General features: G+C 41.4%; 2 protein-coding genes across 6 annotated transcripts in view; both read left to right on the forward strand.

The window, feature by feature from the left end:
• The first annotated feature begins 326 nt into the window (after positions 1-326).
• Positions 327-5426, forward strand: LOC118206385 (serine/threonine-protein phosphatase 6 catalytic subunit-like). Of its 2 annotated transcripts, XM_035379049.1 has the most exons (7): positions 327-483; positions 1458-1553; positions 1640-1705; positions 1962-2103; positions 2488-2567; positions 3552-3761; positions 4059-5426. In XM_035379049.1, exons 1-7 carry the CDS (start codon positions 409-411, stop codon positions 4305-4307), a joined length of 918 nt encoding a protein of 305 aa, XP_035234940.1. In that variant the 5' UTR covers positions 327-408; the 3' UTR covers positions 4308-5426. The 2 variants fall into 2 exon arrangements, with proteins under 2 accessions (XP_035234940.1, XP_035234941.1); XM_035379050.1 differs by lacking the exon at positions 327-483 and having other exon boundaries at positions 1490-1553; positions 1991-2103.
• Positions 5427-5558: 132 nt separating this feature from the next.
• Positions 5559-21234, forward strand: part of LOC118206384 (protein SCAI-like) — a 35131-nt gene continuing 19455 nt past the window's right edge. The window contains exons 1-3 of one of the 4 annotated variants that reach the window (XM_035379047.1): positions 5559-6119; positions 6461-6543; positions 19722-19853. In XM_035379047.1, coding sequence (XP_035234938.1) covers positions 19747-19853 — 107 coding nt within the window. In that variant the 5' untranslated portion in view covers positions 5559-6119; positions 6461-6543; positions 19722-19746. Of the gene's footprint in view, positions 6120-6460; positions 6544-6642; positions 7100-19721; positions 19854-21234 lie in introns of those variants that run through there. The other 3 variants (XM_035379048.1, XM_035379045.1, XM_035379046.1) reach the window with 3 other exon arrangements.

Genomic DNA, 21234 nt, shown 5'->3' on the forward strand with positions numbered 1-21234 from the left:
ATGTCAATCTCTTTATCAGAGGTAGCCTGTATTGTTGAATTACTGTAATTTTGCACCTGAGTGATCTTATAGGCTCCTATCATTCTGTAAAATTCATTAATTGCTTGGAGTGATAAAGATGTGTTATTAAAAAAACACCTTCCTTGTTTTATGTATAAATGGGCATGGATTTCTACGGAGCATGGGCTGTGTTCAAGATACGAGAAACGTTGTAACCTATTTTGACTTCTCGAGTTAAACGCAACTTTCAGGGTTTCACTTTTGTTAGTCGCTGAGGCAAAAATGACTCGTAAAATAACTAGTAAAAACACTTCGCAGTTTGAGCACAGCTACAGTGAAAGTGCTCTCAGAAATAGGAAGTGACGTAATGTTTTTCCTCGTTTGCACTCAGTAGCAGTTAACGTTACAATGGCACCGCTCGACCTAGATAAATATGTTGAGATTGCAAGACAGTGTAAATACCTGCCGGAAAACGACTTAAAGGTGAGCACGGCCCTGTCCTGTCACAAATATGCGGTGCCTCCCATCGAAACAGGCAATTTTCGGTTTCCTTTCGTGTTAAACGGCTAGCTAGCTGCAAAATGGCAGGACTTTCCACCGAGCCTAACTAAATGTCAAGCTAATGAAATGGTCAGCTACTGTAAATAGTTACAGGTTGCACATTGTCTTGTTGACTGTGTTTGTGATATATCACCATATATATCTAGCTATAGCCCCTGATAAGATGATGCGCTACTGTTTGAGCGAAATACCCAGCCAAATGTTGCATCGACCCTTATTCAAGTAAATAAGAAGGTATGTTACACTAGGTAGCGAACGATAAACATCCTCCCAGTTCAACTTAGGATATTTTCATATTAACGCTAATTATATAGCCTAATTTTACTGGGCTGCAGATGAAGGAACGTCATTGTATCCTGAATTTCAGGGAACATTCGGTCCATTCGTACCTAGCAATAGATTCCCAGATCGAGTAGCTTGAATACAGCTAGAAACGACTTGTATTACATGTTGTTGTCAGGCAAAGCAGGATATTAGCTAGCTAAATCTTTTTACAAATACGATAAGATTCGACATCAAGACCGAAAAACAGATAACTCTTTCAAGAAGACAGCTAGGTAGTTAGAAAGCTGGTTTTTCATTCCACCAACCAAAGAGTGGCCGTGCTGTATGATATATTCATCTTGTTAAAAAGGCTAGCTTAATTATTTTAGATTGTACGTAGCTATGTATCCATATAGTCATGTGTTTTACTTGGTATACAATATCATTGTAAGCATGAAAGTCATGATTTTAGTCATGATAAGGTTTACCCCTTATTACGGTCTGTTTGTAACATTGTCCTTTTGTTTTTTATTTATTTATTTATTTATTTATTTTTGGTAAACCACAATTTTCTGCCTCATTGATTGGCAAAGATCTTTCACTCAAACTAGGCTTATTTGTCCCCATAACAGAGATTATGTGACTATGTCTGTGATCTTCTGTTGGAGGAGTCCAATGTACAGCCGGTGTCTACTCCAGTCACTGTGTGTGGGGACATACATGGACAGGTACACTTTTTCCATCCCAGGTTTATTGACGTATCTGAATGTGGTGTTTTCACTCATTTATTTTTTAAAATCTTTTTTACTTTCAGTTTTACGATCTTTGTGAACTGTTCAGAACTGGAGGACAAGTTCCTGACACAAACTACATTTTCATGGTGAGTGTGATGTAATGAAACTGCGTTTTCCCCCCAGTGTAGTAGAAGTGTAATATAATGGATCTGCAACTCATTCCAATTTGTCAGACAAAAGTTTATAACATTTCTGAAAAAGCCTTCATGCCCTGTTAATCTACATCTCATGGCTTGGCTGTGGATATTTTTCTGTTCACTGAATGTAGGCTGTTACTTACTTCAGTGAGGTTGTTTAAACAGTGCTGATTCACATGTATCCGTGGTGGTTGTTTTCTCGTAGGGTGACTTTGTTGACCGTGGTTATTACAGCCTGGAGACCTTCACGTATTTGCTGGCATTGAAAGCCAAGTGGCCTGACCGCATCACCCTGCTGCGAGGAAACCACGAGAGCCGGCAGATCACTCAAGTGTATGGCTTTTACGGTTAGCCCTTTCCCTTGGTTAACAGTTAGCTGCCTTCAAGAGATGCCCACAGCTCAACAAACTCACTTACTGCAATGGCCACTATCGGACAAGTATTTACTTTTGTTTACTTACTTTTTGCGTACTGGATGGTTGGGAGACCAACTCATTTACGTATGTATGCTTGATATGGTAGTAAGTCTGTTAAAATGTCCTGTATTGGATTCTCTCAAAGTTATTTTTATTGGATCCTCAGAAATATGCGCGGTAGCCTGTTAAGTGGTTTAAATTATGGAGTAATACAATTGTGCTTTCAAGGATTTTCATGGCCGTGGGAATCTAACGACTCAAAATTTGATTCCAGCCATCTTGGTGAGAACCCTCCTTCTGTCCTTTGATTTGTAGATGAGTGCCAAACAAAATATGGAAATGCCAACGCCTGGCGATATTGCACGAAAGTTTTCGACATGCTGACAGTCGCAGCCGTGAGTACAGACGTTTTTCAGCCTTTCTGTTTCTTCATGCGTTGTCTGTCACTCAGCTTTTATGCAAGCCAGTTGAGGTCCATATGGCAGGTCTTTTTGACAGTTTCACAGATTTGATCTTCTCCATATGCTTTGCTTAATCTTCTGTAACTGTGGTTCATTTTGGCTCTGGGGGTACGTAATTTATTTGTGTAGCAGACACCTTGATCGAGAGTGAATCGCACATCTTTAAATGTTAACATAGTATGTACAAGCACAGCTGGATATGTACTAATACAAAATTCAGATAAAATACCTACTGTAGGAATTTCTTAGCAAAAATGATGGTGTTGAAGATAAAGATAACAACAACAAGAATCAGGAACTCCTTTTTATAATTTAATAATAGAACCAGTCGGGAAGAGGTACAAGTACAGTCTTCAAAAATATAAAGTCCAATACATGAGTTTATATAGTTTTCAGAGACAAAGAACTGTTGTTCCATATGAGATTCACTTAATCACCATATGCAAAGATTCCATTTACTAGCCAATCATAAGTTAGGATTAGGGAGTCCATACCAAGACTGCCCATGCAGGCCTAGTGGTCCTTTAATCCCCTAAAGCACTTGATATATACCACAGCTGGAGTCTGTCTCCTCTAACTTACATTCCAGCAGGGACATGGCATGGGGTGAAATAGCGTACACTTAGATAATATAGGCTTTTAAAAGTACACCTTCACAAATACATTTGGCAAGTTACCGCAAGATCTATATGATATTTATTAGAATTGCTTATATAACACTTGCTACAAGCCAACTTTTTATCATAACCCATCACTACTCAAGGGTACAGTGGTTGTATCCTGCCTGAGATTTTAAACAGCAAACTTTCAGGTTGAAACTCTGCTTTTTAACTGCTAGACTAACCTGCCACCCCTAATCGGGAATCCCCCTTAGCCCTCTGGTTCTAATGTTATGATGGTGATGTTCTGCTCTCACAGTTACTGGATGAGCAGATCCTCTGTGTCCATGGTGGCCTGTCACCCGACATCAAGACGCTGGACCAGATCCGCACCATCGAGCGCAACCAAGAGATCCCGCACAAGGGGGCCTTCTGTGACTTGGTGTGGTCAGACCCCGAGGATGTGGACACCTGGGCCATCAGCCCAAGGGGTGCTGGCTGGCTTTTTGGAGCCAAGGTCACCAATGAGGTGAGGCAGCACTTACATCTTAATACCCTGTTAATTGTTTAATTATTTCTGATAGTTTTGCAGCTATAAAGCAAAAAAGAAGAAAATTCCAACATCCAATGTTACTATTGTAGTTTCTGGCTGCAGTTTCTAGATCTCCATTGATAGGGTTGGGCAGCCCAGCCGTAGGGTATATTTTTAAGAAAATTAATAAATTGGTTTGTGATCGCTTAACTGTGATTTTTGTCTGTGGTGCTGCCGTTGCCAACTCTGCACCTGTTTCTCTCTCACTCTTAATCGCTCTCTGCAACTGTGTAGTTTGTTCACATCAACAATCTTAAGCTGATCTGTCGGGCTCACCAACTGGTCCACGAGGGCTACAAGTTCATGTTTGATGAGAAGCTGGTGACTGTGTGGTCGGCCCCCAACTACTGCTACCGCTGCGGGAACATCGCCTCCATCATGGTCTTCAAAGACGCCTCCACGCGGGAGCCCAAGCTGTTCCGTGCTGTGCCCGACTCGGAGAGGGTCATACCCCCCAGAACGACGACGCCCTACTTCCTCTGAGCACAGACCTCCTGGACCCCCCACCCCCCTGCTCTGAGCTCTCTTCCCTCCCCCGCGTAGCTCACATTTGTTTTCCCCATCATGTACAGTCCCCAGCATTAACCTGCCCATAAGAGTTTTGTCCTGTTTGCTGCTGTCCGTCTCTCCCGCCTTTTAAGATTTCCCCTTTTTGTTTTGTTATTTATTGCTGTAAAACCAAATCCCCAGCATGTAAGGGCGACTAAATACGTGGTCACATTGCTCTTGATGTTGTTATTACAGTCCCTGTTCTCGCACCGTTTTATCTTTTTATGCAAGGTTCCAAGCACATGTTTGCACTAGATGCGTGCTGTGAACTTACTGCACTTAACCATTCCTCACCATACTGTATTATTTGATTTGATTTTATATGAGCATAAATGCATTTTCTGGCATTTGTGAACAAGGATGGAATATGAACATCAAAGCTTCTGAGAGTCATCTTCAGCTTCAAGCACTGTCAAATTTTAGAGCTTAGTGATTGTAATAGGTTAGAGAAGCAGTACAGTTTGCTGGTTTTGAAAATGATCGGAGGGAAGGGTGTAGGTTTTTACCCCTGGTTGTGCACTGCTTTTGTACCCTATAAGCAAGGTACTTAGCTTGAATATTTTTTTGTAAATATTACCTGTGTAAGTAGATGATATGCAAGAATGTGATCTCTGCAAGTTATCCTGGATAAAGCTGTCAACTAAGCCACTAAAATTGTGCAATAAATTTAGATTAATGCTATATTACTAAATGACATGCTTTAAAGCTATATGTATTGGTATATTACTGTGAAAATACCTTGACAGGTCATTCTGAGGTGGACTGCGGAAGAAAAAAAAGTATTTTTCAATGATTAGTGTATTTAGTTGTTCTGTTCTCTTACAGATAGATATTGGTTTCTCTCTTGTCCATAGCAGAAAAACTAAAGAGATGCTGTTTTTGTTCAAATGGGAGGATCAGCTGGCCTATCTAGGTCTATGTAATTAGCAGGCCTGTGATGAATTTATACTTTGAATGTATTTTATTTTTCATTTGATTCATTTCATGTTATTGCATTAGATATGTCAACCAATATAGTGCACAAGTATTGGAAATAAATCTAATTTCTTCACATGATACCTCTAGAACTGCCCTTTCTGAATAAAAATTCCAAGAAGAGGGCGCATTTAACAAAGAATGATACGTTAATTTATAACGTGCCCAGGATAAAATGTTTGTTTACCAATTATACAGTATGTATAGTATAGATTGCATTGTATTTATTAGCCACATAGTGGCGCTATGGCATTGTTTTTAGTTCGCGATGTCCTCAACAAACCAGTTGTGCTCAATGGCAGTCGTGCGCTGAGCTTGTGATATTGGTTGTGCTCCGTTTAGTCTGACTGACAAATCTGTCCTCCAATGAAATCCTGCCTGAATCTTACAGACGTCATTCTCTACTGAAGGGAAAACTAAATGCGATTGTGTCACGTTTGGATGAGAAACACTTTACAACTGGCCGCAGCTGGACACAACTGTATCAGTTGACAAGTAGCTGACCAACGTACACTCGCAAGAATACCAGTGGGCCGGGGCTAAAAACGTCTAGTTGTAGGCTTCATGACGTAGCGACACTGCACTGCATTCGATGCACTGAATTAGCTTTTTAGTTGTAGAAAATTTGCATACGTTTTTCACCTGGATGCGGTGCTACATTGCAATTCGAGCGCTACATGCACGGCACGTTTGTAATACGCTGGGCTGGCTACGTTGTGCTGTTTGGCGAGGTTGCTAGCCAGTGACTGATTGGAGGGACACATTTAAAGCGTAAGATTTTTTAATAAAGCATTGATTTATTGTTACACATACGCAACTGTTCCGAATGTCTTGGAAGCGTAGCCTATCAGACTTAAGTGAATGGCCACAGGTAGCTTAATAATGGAGCTATGTAATTTTCAAGCCAACGATTCTACAGCCACAAAGGAACAATTGCTGTTTTCGTTGACATGCAGTGTCATTGGCTCTGACAGCTAGGGTTTTATGAGAATTATGATTACCCAACTGAATGACTTGCATTTAACATATGATAGCGGTGTCTGAATTCTGTTTTTCTAGACAAAATCCTTCCCTCTTCTTTTCTCAAAATACTGCTATGTCGGTTTTAATAGAATCAAGCGGACTAATAGCGACAGTAACTCCTGTTGTTGCTGGCGATTCTGAAGGGACAAAAGGACAAAATCCCAGAAAAACGGTAAGTAGTTTTGTTGAATAGCATAATTTTCTTCATTCGCCGTTTTTATTCTCTTATTTATAACGATATGCGTGCGTTGTTACGGGCTTTGCGGCAGTGCTGGCATTTGAGGCATGTCTTGGAGAAGAATGCGCGATTTGACGTAACCTAGACTAGTCTTGTCTAGCACCGCGTAGCCTATGGTTTGGTTTAGAAAAAAAACAAATGGACTATGGTAGCTGCTGACTAAATAGATGAGGTCTCTGTCACACGTAGGACAAACATAAATACTTTGCAATGTTAACACGATCGCAATTATTAATATTCTTGGGAACATAAGCGGGTTTGTGTTTGTGCCAGAAAGGTCATGTCTCGCTCGATCCTTGTTATTAGCTATAGTTAAGGCTACATACATTTGAACTATGTATTGTACAACAACTATTGCACAGCCTATATCGCCGTATGCGTATGCACCCTTCTCAGTCAGTCCAGAAGGCACATTGCCAATGCAATAGGATAAAGCATCATTTTCACTTTTTTCTGAGCTGCCGCTCAAATGCCAGCTGGAGTCAATGCGGTGAGTGGAACGTGTCATCATCAATCATCAGTGAAGAAAAGGACATATGCACGGGTCGATGCAAGTGTGTTTAAATGCATGTCGCACACAGGGAATGCCACCATGTACAAATACTTTACTGAAATTGTTTAGGTGCTTATACACGGCCGCTGCATTCTCATGAATATCAAGTGTTGTCTTGTCCTAAGAAGCTAGCTACCCGAATGCCCGAGTGCAGGAATTAATGTTACACAAATCCTCATGAGTCACCAATGTCAAGTGTTTTGATTTATTATTATTTCTGGTTATAATGGTTTTTTATTTATTATTAGTATTTACTTTTTTGAGTTTCTGTCATGACTGTCAACACTGTCAGTGTGCATCTGCAAAGTAGTACTGTCTTAATGTATCCTCTCGAGCATATTGCAAATGTTTGAGTTTGAGCCTTTGTACTTGGATAGATTTCATTTGGGGCAATGCACCAACAAAAGATACAATTATTATTTAAAGGACCACATTTCTTAGCAATTTCTTAATGATCTAAGTCTCTAATTTGGTTGTGCTCGTGAAGTGCTTCAATAAATAAATAAAAATAAAATAAAATAAAAACAATGAAAAAAATTAGTTCTTGATCTCAATAAGTCAGCCCCTCTTAGCTTGGTTGAGCGATTTTCCTAAATGTCATTTGCTGAACATGCCTTTGGTTGTGCATTTTTATCCATTCCAGTTTCAGCAAAATGTAGGGTGAATAACTCTTTTCCCACAAAGGCCAGTGTGCATTGCTAATTCGCATAGTATATCTGGCCTCAGCAGATTCGAGACTGAATCATGGACCCTATAGATGCCAATTGTCCCCACCCATCCACCCCCATCCCACAGCTGTGGAACTGGTACTGTAAAGCTCATTATCTTCAACATCGGTGGCCACAGGCCTGCATCACTAAGTAACTGGTGACTCTGAGCAGCTTGTGAATCCTGAGGAAGGCCTAGGGAGTTTGCCGGAACAAGAACAGCTGCAATACTGCACAACAGCCATGGCACCCTATGACTTTGGACTGTCTGATGGCTGCCTCTGAGTGCGGTTGGGGTGGATGATCACTTGGCTGGGAGACTGATAAAATAAGATTGGTGATGGCTGTGGTGTTGCTGGGTCAGCAGTGGGCAGTCGTTCTCCTGTACCAAGTAGAAAGGACAATGCCCTATTGCAGTCATTGGGACGCTATGCTGTAGAAATGTTGTCTTTTATATGTTCTCTGAACTGTGACCATGGAGCACTGTAGTCCTTAAATGTTCAATGGCACTTATCACATAGAGTAGGGAGTTCTTCTGTCTCCTGGCAAAATGGCATTCAATTCTGGACATATGATTATTTCCTCAGCATAATAGAGTGGATTAATCCCTTCCTTTCCATTTCCATCTTTTTTGAGGGTTCTGGTGCAAAATAGCTGTCCTGCATCACCCAGATGGGGTGGTTGGGGTGCGTGGCCCCTCCTTCATGGCAAAGGACTTTGAGATCATGATCATCATCGTATTTGTGGACTCTGGTTCCGCACTTGCCTTCTAACTATCATTCCCATGAATGCCTTTGCAGTTTCAAGATTTCGTTTTTTTGGTGAATTTATGTCTTCAGTCTCCACTGTCACCTTGTGATGTCATATGAGCCCCTTGTGTCAACGGGCTGTGTGACAGGGCCTCGGGTTGCCAAAGCCTGCCGGCGGATTTCCTGGCTGCTGAGGTTTCCAAGTCAATGCCGTGGGTGGAGAGAGTCCTCTCAAGGGAAAAAATGCAGTCCTGAATGTAAACATCTCCTTTCAGGGAACTGTGCGACTCAGGCCTGTCTGGCTCAAAGATGAAATGAGATGCTTGTCCTAGTTGTATTCTCTTTTCTTTTGCATTTTACATCATAATGAAGTCAATATTCCGCTAATGTCAGTTTGCTGCCCATTCTTCACTATCCCTTTTCGCCCTTGCTTCAACAGAAAGTCAATAGAAATGTACAGTGTAGCCATCTTAAACTACATCTTAAAGTGCCACCTTCAGTGTTGAATCTTATCTGAAGGAACATATATCTGTTTTCTGTTCAACCCCCCCCCCCACACTTCTCCCCACCCCCCCAGACTGAAAGACTGAATGAAGAAAGCAGCCGGTTTAAATGAGTTACTGATTTTAAAATGAATTATTTTTTTCATGAATGCCCCTGATACAAGATGTCTGCTCATCTTTATCTTGTTTATGGTTGTCTGTTTTTGGGCCTTTCAATACTGAATGAACATCCAGAGAAATTATTAACAGACGTAGACAAAAAGCAAATGCAAGTGTATTTTGTGTTAATAATGTTTGTATTTTAGTCCAGACAAAGATCAGTGATGTTTATTTTCCTCAATATGGCAGCTCATGAAAGGGAAGGAAGGGGTCATGGAGCTGATTCAATTAAGTCTATTTCAAAAGACCATCAGGTAACAATCATCTAGTCTGTTTTACCTTTTTATATTTCTCTGAGCTATGTTCGCAGTGGCAGCTTAATGAATATGTGTAATGAGTGCATCTAAGCACTCCTGCACTCCAGCACTGCCGTTTTACTTCTTTACATGGAGATGTAAATACAACCAAGGAACCTCTGCTCATGCGAATGGTTTTGTTGATGTTTTTCTGTTTTCAAAACCTGAATCGTGTTGAACGCCGATTTTACCGTTTGTATGTTTTTCTCTCCATCATATCCGACTGTGCGCTGACTGATAACCTTACCAAGTCAACAAAGGAACGTTGTGCAGTGCAGTTGCGCATGTACAGTTTTCCTGCATTTAAATGAGTGTTTTCTTTTCATTGAGGTTAGGTCAAAGAACAGGACCAATGGCCTTGTGAAAATTGAATGTTGGAGGTTTCGGTTCATGTGTTAAAAACATAGATATTCCTGTGCTTCAAGAAAATCCTTGATGCTCTTTCCTGCAATCAAGGGTGTCAGGGACTGCGGGGATTGATTAAATACCCTCTTCTTTCTAGAGAGAGGGTGCTGTATAATAATGCTTGTCCTGTAAACAGCAGCTATTGCATGCAGGAAGGGATGTTCCTCTGTGCTTCCCAAGCTGTACTGTCTTCAATCATACCAACCTCTAAGGAGAGCTCAGCCTGCTGTGTCTGAGACAGTGCAAATGCTAATCATGTGACAGAGAATCTTTGTGTATTGGAGTTTTTAGCATATTTGCAGAAGTTGCGGTTACTAACTGTTTTCACATGTCTAATACCAGGGATGAATCGGAGAGATCTGCTAATAAGGTTTCGTGTATTTGATCCATTGGGTGGTTGAAGTCCCTCTCAGGCTGTCACAAAGAGCGCTAATGAGCTAGAATTTTCAAATTGAAGACTGGCCTGGTTTTGCTGCTGAGATGAAGAAAGTCGTACATGGCAACCCCCACATATATAGTCCTATGATTGTCCTGCTTATTGTTGCTCTGAAAATGAACATCCCTGGAGGTTTTCAGGAACATCACATCCCCTGGTGGAGCCCTGAGCACGAAGCCCTGCTTTGGCAGTGGTAACAATCTGTAAACCTGGCAACAGCCGCAGCACTTTGGTCCCTGGGCACATGTTGACAACAGCGTGTGTATTTCCGTGGTAGAAATTGATGGGAAAGGCTGCAAAAGTATGCAGCCCCCAATATTGTGCACTTTATTGGGAGGAAAATGTTTTAACCTTAAATTGATCTTTGTCAGGACCTTGAGTATGCTGGATTTTTGTGATATCCTTGGAACTTGCACATTGAAGCTGTTAAGCCTGGACCCTTGTGTGGAGGAACTTAAGTCTTACCCGGACTTGAGGCTACATTTACATTTTACAGTTAAACGTTTGGCTGATGCTGTTATCTTGATTTATTCAAATTACATTCCTTTTTTTGAAGGCCAATCCATTTATACAGCTGGATTTTTATTGAAGCAATTGAGGTTAAGTACTTTGCTCCAGGGTACAACAGCAGTGGCCCCACCTGGGAATCAAACCTACAACCTTGTTGTTGTGAACGCAGTTCACTAACCATTAAACTACACTGGCACCCTGCAGGTGGAGGTGTAGAATCTGCGAGTGGAGGCTTTTAAAATGCTATTTCACCAATTTTGGAATTATTTTGGAATGTCTAATGATATACGGCTGCATTCATGCTGTTATCTCTGCAGGTGACACAGGAGAGTGTAGGCAAGCACGCACTCTCCTCAAAAGCATGTGATGTAACCAGTGGGTTCTTTTTCGCACCACAGCCCACAAGCCAAGCTTGCACAAACATGACTAGGAGGAGGACACTTGTGCACTTTCAGAAAGTAGACCACGTGTGCCTGAATGTCCGAGAGAGTTATGAGATGCAGATCCCAGCTGAATAAACCCTCGTGAACTTTGGATGACACCACTGCCAATTTTTTGTTGCCCTGCAGGGGCTACTGGCCACAGTCTGGATTCAGTCCCAGACCATGGGGCCTATCCATGCACTCTAACAGTGCCTTAACAGGATGAGTGACCCAGCAGCCTTATCAGGTAGAGACATTTATGAAATGTAACCACTTGTAACCACTTTGGAGACAATGCAGACTATTAAGTGTAAAACTTGTAATTACACCATACCGGCTCTGTTCGGTAATTAACTATGCCTTTTGTTTTCTGATGGTAACCAATTGTTTGGAGGAAGTTACACATGAAGCTACAAATATAAATGCCTCACCTGACTGAAACATTTAATCCTGATCCTATTTTTAAGTATTATTCAACTTGTGAGGGAACATGATGATAGTCTTAGCTGAGGAGACCGAATTAATGCTTCATTAAATGGTTGAATTTGAGGTTCCCACATGTCAGTTATGGTATTTCAGGCACTAAACAACATTTTTACACAACAACATATAATAATGGGTTGATAGGTATGTCCCTCACACGACTATCTCCATTTCATGTAACAGTCCACATGCACCATTATGTGGACTTCTTTAAACAAGTGTTCTATTTTCCCCCTATCCACATCTCTTGTAATGATAGGGAAGAGACTGCAGTACGGTTTCAGTGAGACAGGCCGCAAAGCCAGGCTTCAGACGTTTGCATTTGATTTGCGTGAGGTAGAACCCCACATAGATTAGTTATTAGTGGCCTGCATTAATGTCTTGGTGTGTGAAAGCGTAAATATTGGAGACAACTGTATTTGTGTGGTGAAAGTGAGGCTGCTGTCCGGGTGATTGTATCTGTGTGCATCGTACCTTCCTAGATGTAATTTATCCTCGTCTGTATGTCAGGATCTTGCTGAGGACGGCTTAGGCCGAAACATTTCTGTCTTTTTGTCCAAATAGGAATAAAAAATGAAAATGATTTTGTTGCGTAGACATTCATAATCTATATCTATTCATTAAGAGTGCAGACTCCCGTCTTTCCTTTCTATGCATAAAGGCTGCTGGAAAAATTAGGTGAAAGAGGCAAAGTGTGATAGAAAGCCAATAACAAACTGCAGTATGCAGATTCTCCATAAATGACTGATAATAATGTGTATGATATACCCTCATCTTTTTTAGTAAAGGATATCATTTTTTATCAAATTTGTGTTTTGTTGAAGTCATTCTGAAGTTAGTTGTTATGAATTCCCCCCATCCTGTAGATACTGCAACACCTTTGCAGTGCTGTAAATAAACCAAGCTTTTGCTCCACGTGTCTGCTTGGACCTTCCTAAACTTGGTTATCTGTCCAGCTCGGCTACCGAAGGACGGGCTGAAGATCTGAATTTTGACTGCCGTCAAGTTCGGGTGTTAATTTACGGTCCTGCTACAAGCCGGTGGAGTCTGTTTATCTCTATGTCAAACAGATAAGAACGCACCGTTTGTCTCTGCTGACCTGCATCTGGAGGAGAGGGAGATTTACTGCTGGCTTGGACCATAGAGCATACACAGGGACTGGGAAGTGTGGCAGGGCTTGGACCATAGAGCTAACACAGGGATTGGGAGGTGTGGCAGGGCTTGGACCATAGAGCATACACAGGGACTGGGAAGTGTGGCAGGGCTGGGACCATGAGGATGTGAAGCTCAGGAAGAGGCTGGAAATGGTCTCTACTGCACATGCTGAGACTGTAAGATTATCATGTCCATTGAAAGCCATCTTCCTACTTTTGCAGCCAAATTAAACCTCTTTGGTTATATTTTAATTCTCATTGCAACAGCTCTAATGAATTGTTTTGTTGTTACATGGTGGCAAACAACAATTTCTTTGTTCCATACGTTTTGGGAAAATACTCAATTTCATAATATCAATCACACAGAGCTCTATTCACAATGTGTTATCTACAGTATATCTATACCTCTTAACTCAGTGACTTAGGATACTATTAGTCAAATCTGATCAAGATATTTAATACTTTTCCGATACTGCTGGGGATATAATTTATACTTTGGTTCATACTACTATAAAACTATTTCAGTATGAATAAGTATGAGCTTTGTTTCAGAAGTATTTGTTTTTTATTTATTCTTACAAACCTCTTAGAATACCAGGTGTTATATTGCTATTTTATCTGTATACCAGTTAGCACAGTTGTCTGCTCAGGGATGGACAAAAATACCCAAAAATGTATTTTGTTGCAAATTACGAAATGCATCCTAAGCACATAATCTACAAACAGCAATAAAATGGTGGATTGCCATGTTGCGTTGCAGGTGGCACTGATATATTGACCATGCAGGAACAGTGGCGAGCAGCCTATATTACATGTGAAAAGCATGCATGCAATTACATATTTCAAATACTTGTACTTGAAATACTGTCCATCCTTGTTTATGCTGGACACAAAGGCATTTTCTGTGATTTGCAATACGGGTGAATACACATTTGAGGCCTGAATAAGTGTATAATTAATTCCTTTGGCCGGGGACCTTGGTCTTTAGCCCAGGTAGCTGATAGTATCTCTTACTGTGCAATGAAAACTACTTGGGTCACAATGCAAAACTCACAGCAGATGCATCCCGATAGCATTCAGACATTGAGATCACACTATGAACCATATAGACAAATACATCATAGAAGCACATGTAATGAAAAGAAATGTACATGTACAAAAACAAATGTTATTTTAGAAATAAGGATTGAATCATGACAAATTGTTATGATAAAAATAGCATTAGAGGCTGAAGCCATAGAATTACATCAGTCAGACAGAATTTAAAAGTGAGACAGAGGGAGTTGGGTTTAGTTTTAGGTGTATGAAATGCAACATAGTTAATTCTACACAGATGGCTTGCTCCAGTTCTTCTGGGACTACGGGGTGCTATAGGTTTCATGTTGGGTTTCAATTACAGACTCGTTGAAACCCTTTTTAGGTTTTGCTCTTTGTTTTTGACCAGTTTAAGTCCAAATTGATATTGATCAGTTAAGTAATTTAAGACCTGTGGCCACAAGGGACCAGTACTGTCTATCCAAGATGCGTAATAGCATGCACAGATGACAGTGCTCCTATAGAACAGAATGTTCATTGTTGAATTAAATCTCATATGAAATACAATCAAACCACCAGGGTTCTTCCACTACAAGATTTATGTTAATTCCACGATCTTTGTGTTACATAGCCCCCATTTAAAGTTTAGTTATGGCTTTTTAGATCATCCTTTTTACAGGTGATTCTGCTAAATGAGAGTTCGTCAATGGCTTTTGGATTTTGTTTCTTTAAAAAAAAGAAAAAGAAACAGCTGAGCCCTTTCATATTGAAGTGGTCTTCAGTGAAAAAAAATCATCGGATTCTGTCATGGTGACAGTCGAGGAAGTCGACAGTCAAAGAGCAGTGAAGCTGTGACTGATCCTCCGATCCTCCGGTATCTTTTTGACCCCTCGAATGACAAGATGGCAAACTCACAATGCTCTGCTTTTATAGAAAGCATCTCAGAGATTCAGCGCTAAGAAACAGAGCTTGTGGCTTTCTGATGATCAGTACAGCCCAAAACAGTGAAACCTTTCCCGCTCAGTGGTATTTCATCCTTGGCTCTTGCCCCGGTCTTCCTTTCTGATTCTCTACACTTACACTCCTGAAATACATGAATAAAACACACACACACACACATATGCACACACACACCTACAAATTTCCACATCTACCGACATTCATATTTCCATTTGGTGTTTAGCCACTTGGTGAGCAATTTTCCTTTTTTGCCCCTTTGGATGAAATGACTCCCGAAACAAATATGATGATCCAATTTTTTTCGATGCTTGGAATAGATAATCATACTCAGGCTGCAGCGCTCATTGCGACCGTTGTTGTTGATTTGGGAGAGCATAGACAAGTGTGTGCTCTTTCTGGAAGCATGTGACATTAGCCTTCCACTTCTTATCTCACTCAATGCAGTCAGGCATTCAGTCAGCGAGTCAGGCTCTCATAGGTATGAGTTGCTGCTCAACAGGCAAACAAGCAGGTGCCCGATCGACTGGGGAGGTCATCGCTGGTGAATAATAAGACACTGACACCCTGGTGAACTGAAAGCCTCCCATCCCTGGGTGACACTGGCGCTAACTGTGCATCAGCCTGTGGGGCTGCCAGCCACAGTAGGTGCTGGCACAGTCCAGATCAGATAGTGGACCATGGGGCCCATCCATGCACTATAACTGTTGAACAGGATGAGCCACCCACCGGGCCATTTGATAAAGCTGTTTCTACATTACATTACATTACACAGCAATCCCTTAGAGGTTGCTCTTATCCAGAGTGTCTGCTTTTTATTCCTTTTATCCAATTTGGAATCCCTCAAGTCACTGCTGTACTCCCTGCAAGAGCATCGCAGCTGAAACACACAGACTCGCCCCTGATCATGATTATTTCCATGCTAGAGGCTATACGGTACATTAGGACAGAATGAACAAAAAAAAGGCATATCATCAATTATAATTGTGGGGAATAAACACAGTGGAACCCTGTAGAAGGCAGGCCAACTGAATCCTATTGCTGAACTATACCTCTGGCTGAAATAAACCAGCTGTATCGCATCACTGTAAACTCCCAGTCATAGCAGGCTAATGATGTAGCTCAAGCTCAGGCCTGTGATTTGTATGGTTCCGCCTGCGCTCATGGTGAGTGCATTCGTCGATTGAGCCCCTTTTCTTTTTAGCATGGGTGAGTGAGCTTGTAGGATATGGATTGCTGTGGTGTAAAACGAGACGTTGGATATGCTATAACACAGTATAATCAAATTGCTGACAGAGTGCTGACAAAGTTGTTACGGATGTTGTCACTTTCTATTAATTTTATCTCCATATTCCAATTTAAGAGATTTAGATTAGTGCTTGGTTCCAGATCTCGGGGAAAACACTAAGTTATGGATGTGAAATGTGTCTTTGTATTCAAGCTATATTGTACAATTTTATTGCAGATAATGTCAGGTCCACAAATCTGAGGCTTTTGTGTATTACAGATGTTTGATCTTGAGTATTTATGAATAATTTTCCCTAAATCATGCACTCTAGCTTTTGGATTTTGCACCACCATATGGTCAATGCATGTGCCACTTCATCTTTATTTGTATCTACAGTGCCGTGAAAAAGTATTTGCCAAAACATCAGCCATTCAGATGTAGACTTGCTTTTGTGTTTTGGATCATTGTCTTGCTGCATAATCCAATTACGCTTTAGCTTCAACTCACGGGTAGATGTCCTGACATTCTCCTTTGAATTTTCTTGTACAGAGCAGAATTCATAGTTCCTTCAATAATGCCAATTCGTTCAGGTCCCGAGGCTGCAAAGGATCCCCACACCATTGCACAACCACCACCATGCTTGACTGTTGATATGATGTTCTTACTGTGAAATGCTGTATTCTCTTTATGCCAGATATAATGGGACCGGTGTCATCTAAAAAGTCCCTGTTTTGACTAATTTGTCCATAGAACACTATCACATTATTGCAAATGTGAGACATTGATGTTTCTCTTGGTTAGTTCCCACCTTGCTACTCTCCCATGAATCCCATTTTTGCCCAGTCGCATTCTTATTGTGGAGTCATGAACACCTTAGCTAAGGCTAGAGAGGCCTGTAGTTCTTCAGATGTTTTTCTGGGATCTGTTTTTTGACTTCCTGGATGAGATGTCACTGAGCCCATGAAGACATTTTGGTGGGCTGGCCTCTCCGCCTGTTCCAGGTGTTTTCCACTTGGAGATAATGGTTCTCACTGTGGTTCAGTGGAGTCCCAGAGCCTTATAAATGGCTTTGTAACCCTTTCCAGACTGATATATTTCAACAACATTTGTTCTCATCTTCTGAATTTTCCTTTGATTGTGGCGTAGTGTGCTTGTAGAAACGTTATGGTGACTACAGTCTGATGATAAGGTCTGGAGTTTTATGTTCAACAGGGCTGGCTGCAATCAAGCTTGGCTGTATTCGCTCAACTGATTCAATTAATCAATCAATTAAATTTGGTTAATTGGTTGATGAAGTAACTAAGGGGGAAATTGCTTTTTCACATGGGTGATATGGGTGTTTGAAAACTTTCATTAAATAAATCTAATAAAAAAAGTGTTTTGTGTTTACTCATCACTTGGTCTAAGTATTACATTTTCTCTAATGATCTGAAACCATTCTATGTGAAAAATGCATGCATTTACAGAGGAAATCTGGAAGGGGGCAAATACTTTTTGATGGCACTGTATATTTGTCAAGGATTATGTGCGTGTATGTGTGTGTACACTTGTGCTTTAATGTGTGTGTGTGTACACATGTTTTTGTGTATGTGCGTATGTGTGAGCGTGCATTTGCCTGTCTGTGTACTTGTCTATGTGTGTGTGTTACATTTGTGTGTGGTAACTCGTCTCTCCTTCTGTCCCTCTTCAGTAGGAATGATTTTACAGCTGAGCAGTGCTTACTCTGCCTTGGGCTTATTAGCCTTGCATAAGAGTGCTCTCTCTCTCTCTCTCTCTCTCTCTCTCTTTATCTCTCTCTCTCTTGCTATATCTCTATATCTACCTCTCTTTATCTCTATCTTTCTCTCTTATCTCTCTATCTCTCTCTACATGTCTTTTTTTCTCTGTTTCTTTTAAATTTCATATTACTGGGATGGCATTCACTTATGCGAATAAAGCAAAAGCTGAAATTACAAATAGAAAAATGATTATTAGTAAGATAAACGGCATCATAAATAAATAAAGACAGAGTGTCTCTACATTTTATGTTCCTTTGTCTCAGTCTTTCTCTTGCCCCCCTTCAATTAGGGACATTTATGACAATATATAAAAGCAGGGAGGTTAAAATGTCAGAAAATGGGACCAAGATTGATTTATGCTTTTTCAGGTTATGATAAAAACAAGAATCGAGTTTGATTATAAGTGTTATAGCCAGACAAACAACATGGAAGACTTTTAGAAGATACGATGTATGAAAGGTGATTTGTGCACATGCTTATCCTACCATGAATGAGGCTATGGTGTATTTCTGGTTCCCCTTTACTACTAGTGAGTGACTACATGTAGATGTAGTGTTTGATGTCAAATATGAGGCTTCAGCCTGGTTATTGTTGCAGTGGTTAAACATATGGTGAAGTACAGTTCTTTCCAAAATTCAACCCCCTATCTCTCTCTCTCCTTTACCTCTTTGTTTTTCCCCTCTCCCCACTGGGCCCTAAATCCATCTTAGCCCCATTATGAATGTTTCATGTCTGTATTTCCAGTGTGGTGGGGAATAGGGTTGTGGAAAGAATGAGTAGGGCCTGAATTTGAGGGTGGTGCTTGGTAGCTCATAACTGTCACTCCAGTGTGGACCCAGACCCATTGGTGGCCCGGGTGTAAATCTCAGTGGCTCAAAACAAACACGTACACCTCTCAGCTCCCCCACAGTGATGCCATGTGTGCTGGTCTGCCCCTCTCTGGGGGTCTGGCCAGCAGCCACCCTTCCTGATCCCCGTGTCATTTGGATGACAGACGGCTTCCTTCTCCGCTCTCTTTATGGCTCTCTCTTTCTCTCTCTCTCTCTCCCCCCCCCCCCCCCCCCCTCTCTGGCTGCCTCTCTGAATCACAGCGACTGTGCTGATTTTTGTGGAGACACCGAGGCCCCATGCACCACCTGAATTATTTATTTATGCCAAAAAAGAAAAGGAATTGCTGTGAGACAATCATATCGACTGGATTTATTGAATTAGACCCCCCTCTTTCTTTCTCTGTCTGTCTGTGTCCCTCTCTCCCTCTTTCTTTTCTTTCCTGTGTCCTTTTTCCCACATTGCGTACACCCTATTTCACTCTCACACTGCAACCACCCTCCCTCACAACCAATCACTTGAAAATATCACAACTTCTTCTGCAGGAAAATGCACAAGGAAAACACTTCTCGTATCTGGTAGATTTAAGGTTTATTTAATATTTTTCTACATGGAGTAAATCATGCATATTCAAAAAATATTTATGCAGAATTTGATATTCCCTGAATCGGAGCATTGTACATAAAAATTAGTGCCATTTTAACTGTGTTTGCTGGGTATAAAGTAGTTCTACTTTGTGATAATTAACAAATGAATCATCTTACTGAATTGCATGAAGCTAGTGTAATCACTTCTGTGTGTGTGTGTGTGCGTGTGTGCACGTGTGTGTGCGTGTGCGTGTGCATGTGTGCACGTGTGTGTGCGTGTGTGTGTGTGTGTGTGTGTGTGTGTTTGATTCGTGTGTTTCAGAAGTAAGCGTAAAGAATCAGAAGGGATGACCGGGGTAGGAGCTGAGGATGATATCCCGCTGAGTGAGAGAAAGACCGTCACTGACTTCTGCTACCTGCTGGACAAGTCCAAACAGCTCTTCAATGGCTTGAGGTCAGAGCTCCTCATTCACCTTTCTGCCTGTCTGTTTTTTTTTACATTCAAATACAAGCTAAAATGAAAATGAGTTGATTAGGCCTTTTATGTAGCAGAATGCAATACGTCAGCACAACTCAGACTCTTATTTTTAGTCGAAATGTGGTTTCAACACATGGGTATTTCTGGCAACATTACCTTACCACAGAACTGAGCAATTTTAGGTCTGCATTTTTAATGTGACTGATAGCGCTGCACATGGGCCTTATGGCAGGGTTCATAGTAAATTTAATAAGGCATAGCAGTTCAGGTGTGGTCAGTTATGCCAGGATTGATAGATTTAAGATGGTAAGATGGTATGTGGGCCTCGTGACTAGGTGTTACAATGTGTCCATACATTGTGCGTGGATGAAAAGATATTGTCAGCCCGAGGTCCTTTGTTGCATCATGGGCGAATGTTTGAGTTAACCAGTCTTTTTTAGCAGAATTCTATTTATAGCCATTGTATGTCAGTTGCTGTAGGCTGTTTCTCTCTCGCTCTCTCTCCCCTCTCTCTCTTCCTCTCTCTTATTCTCCGTCCCTTGGTGTGTAGCCACAGCCGTGAAGCACACTGTATTGGTATTTTGCTCAGCGGGAATTTGCTGGTTCATTACTCCCACTGTAATGTCAGAGATTCCACATGGTGGAAATGTTCCTTTCTACCTTGCTGCACTGTCTTGGGAGTCTGATGATGTGGTTGGCTGTGAACGATGCCATTGAGACAACAGGATTACACGTTTGACCTTCATTTCCATAGTTGCCGTCAGATAAAGCATTGTGTATCGACTGTAGCAGACGTATTAGTGGATGCGTGGCTGTCTTAATTGACTGTGTATTATGTATCAGTGTACATGATGTCTACATCGGCGCATGTGTGTGCGTGCGTGCATGTGTTCGTGTGTGTCTGAGAGACGGAGAGGAGAGAGAGAGACCGAATTTGGCGTGGGTGTGTGTCTGTCTGGCTGGAGTGGTGTAATCACAGTTTATCTATGAAGCCCATTTTGTGTCATTACGCCACAGCAGGGCTGTCAGAACAGTAAGGGCGCTGACAGGGGCCCTGAGAGAGCGCACTCACCGTCTCACGCTCGGCATGCTGGGAGCATAAAGGCCTCGAGTGCAGCCGCAAATGAGGCTCCGTACTTCAAAGTGAAAACTTTTCCTCTTTGCAGTTTAAAAAAAAATAAAACTGCCTCTTTCTCACGTGATAGCTTATCGCCAGCTTCCACACTGGTGTTCAGTTAGGGAGGGAAAAGGTGCTGAAGCCAGGTCTTCTCCACACTGTCACCTTCGGCCCTCTGGCTCTTATGTAATGCCTTACGGCTCCAGGACTGGTGACTTCAGGTTCAGGACGAGAAATAAA

This window comes from Anguilla anguilla, chromosome 10 (genome assembly GCF_013347855.1).
Source record: "Anguilla anguilla isolate fAngAng1 chromosome 10, fAngAng1.pri, whole genome shotgun sequence".
In the NCBI taxonomy this organism is placed as follows: domain Eukaryota; kingdom Metazoa; phylum Chordata; class Actinopteri; order Anguilliformes; family Anguillidae; genus Anguilla; species Anguilla anguilla.

Excerpts from the sequence above, each read along its gene's own strand:
- LOC118206385 (XM_035379049.1), top strand. The coding sequence starts at position 409 with ATGGCACCGCTCGACCTAGATAAATATGTTGAGATTGCAAGACAGTGT. Across the intron at positions 1,554-1,639 it reads GTGGGGACATACATGGACAG|TTTTACGATCTTTGTGAACT; the intron begins GTACACTTTTTC and ends TTTTACTTTCAG. Across the intron at positions 3,762-4,058 it reads GAGCCAAGGTCACCAATGAG|TTTGTTCACATCAACAATCT; the intron begins GTGAGGCAGCAC and ends GCAACTGTGTAG.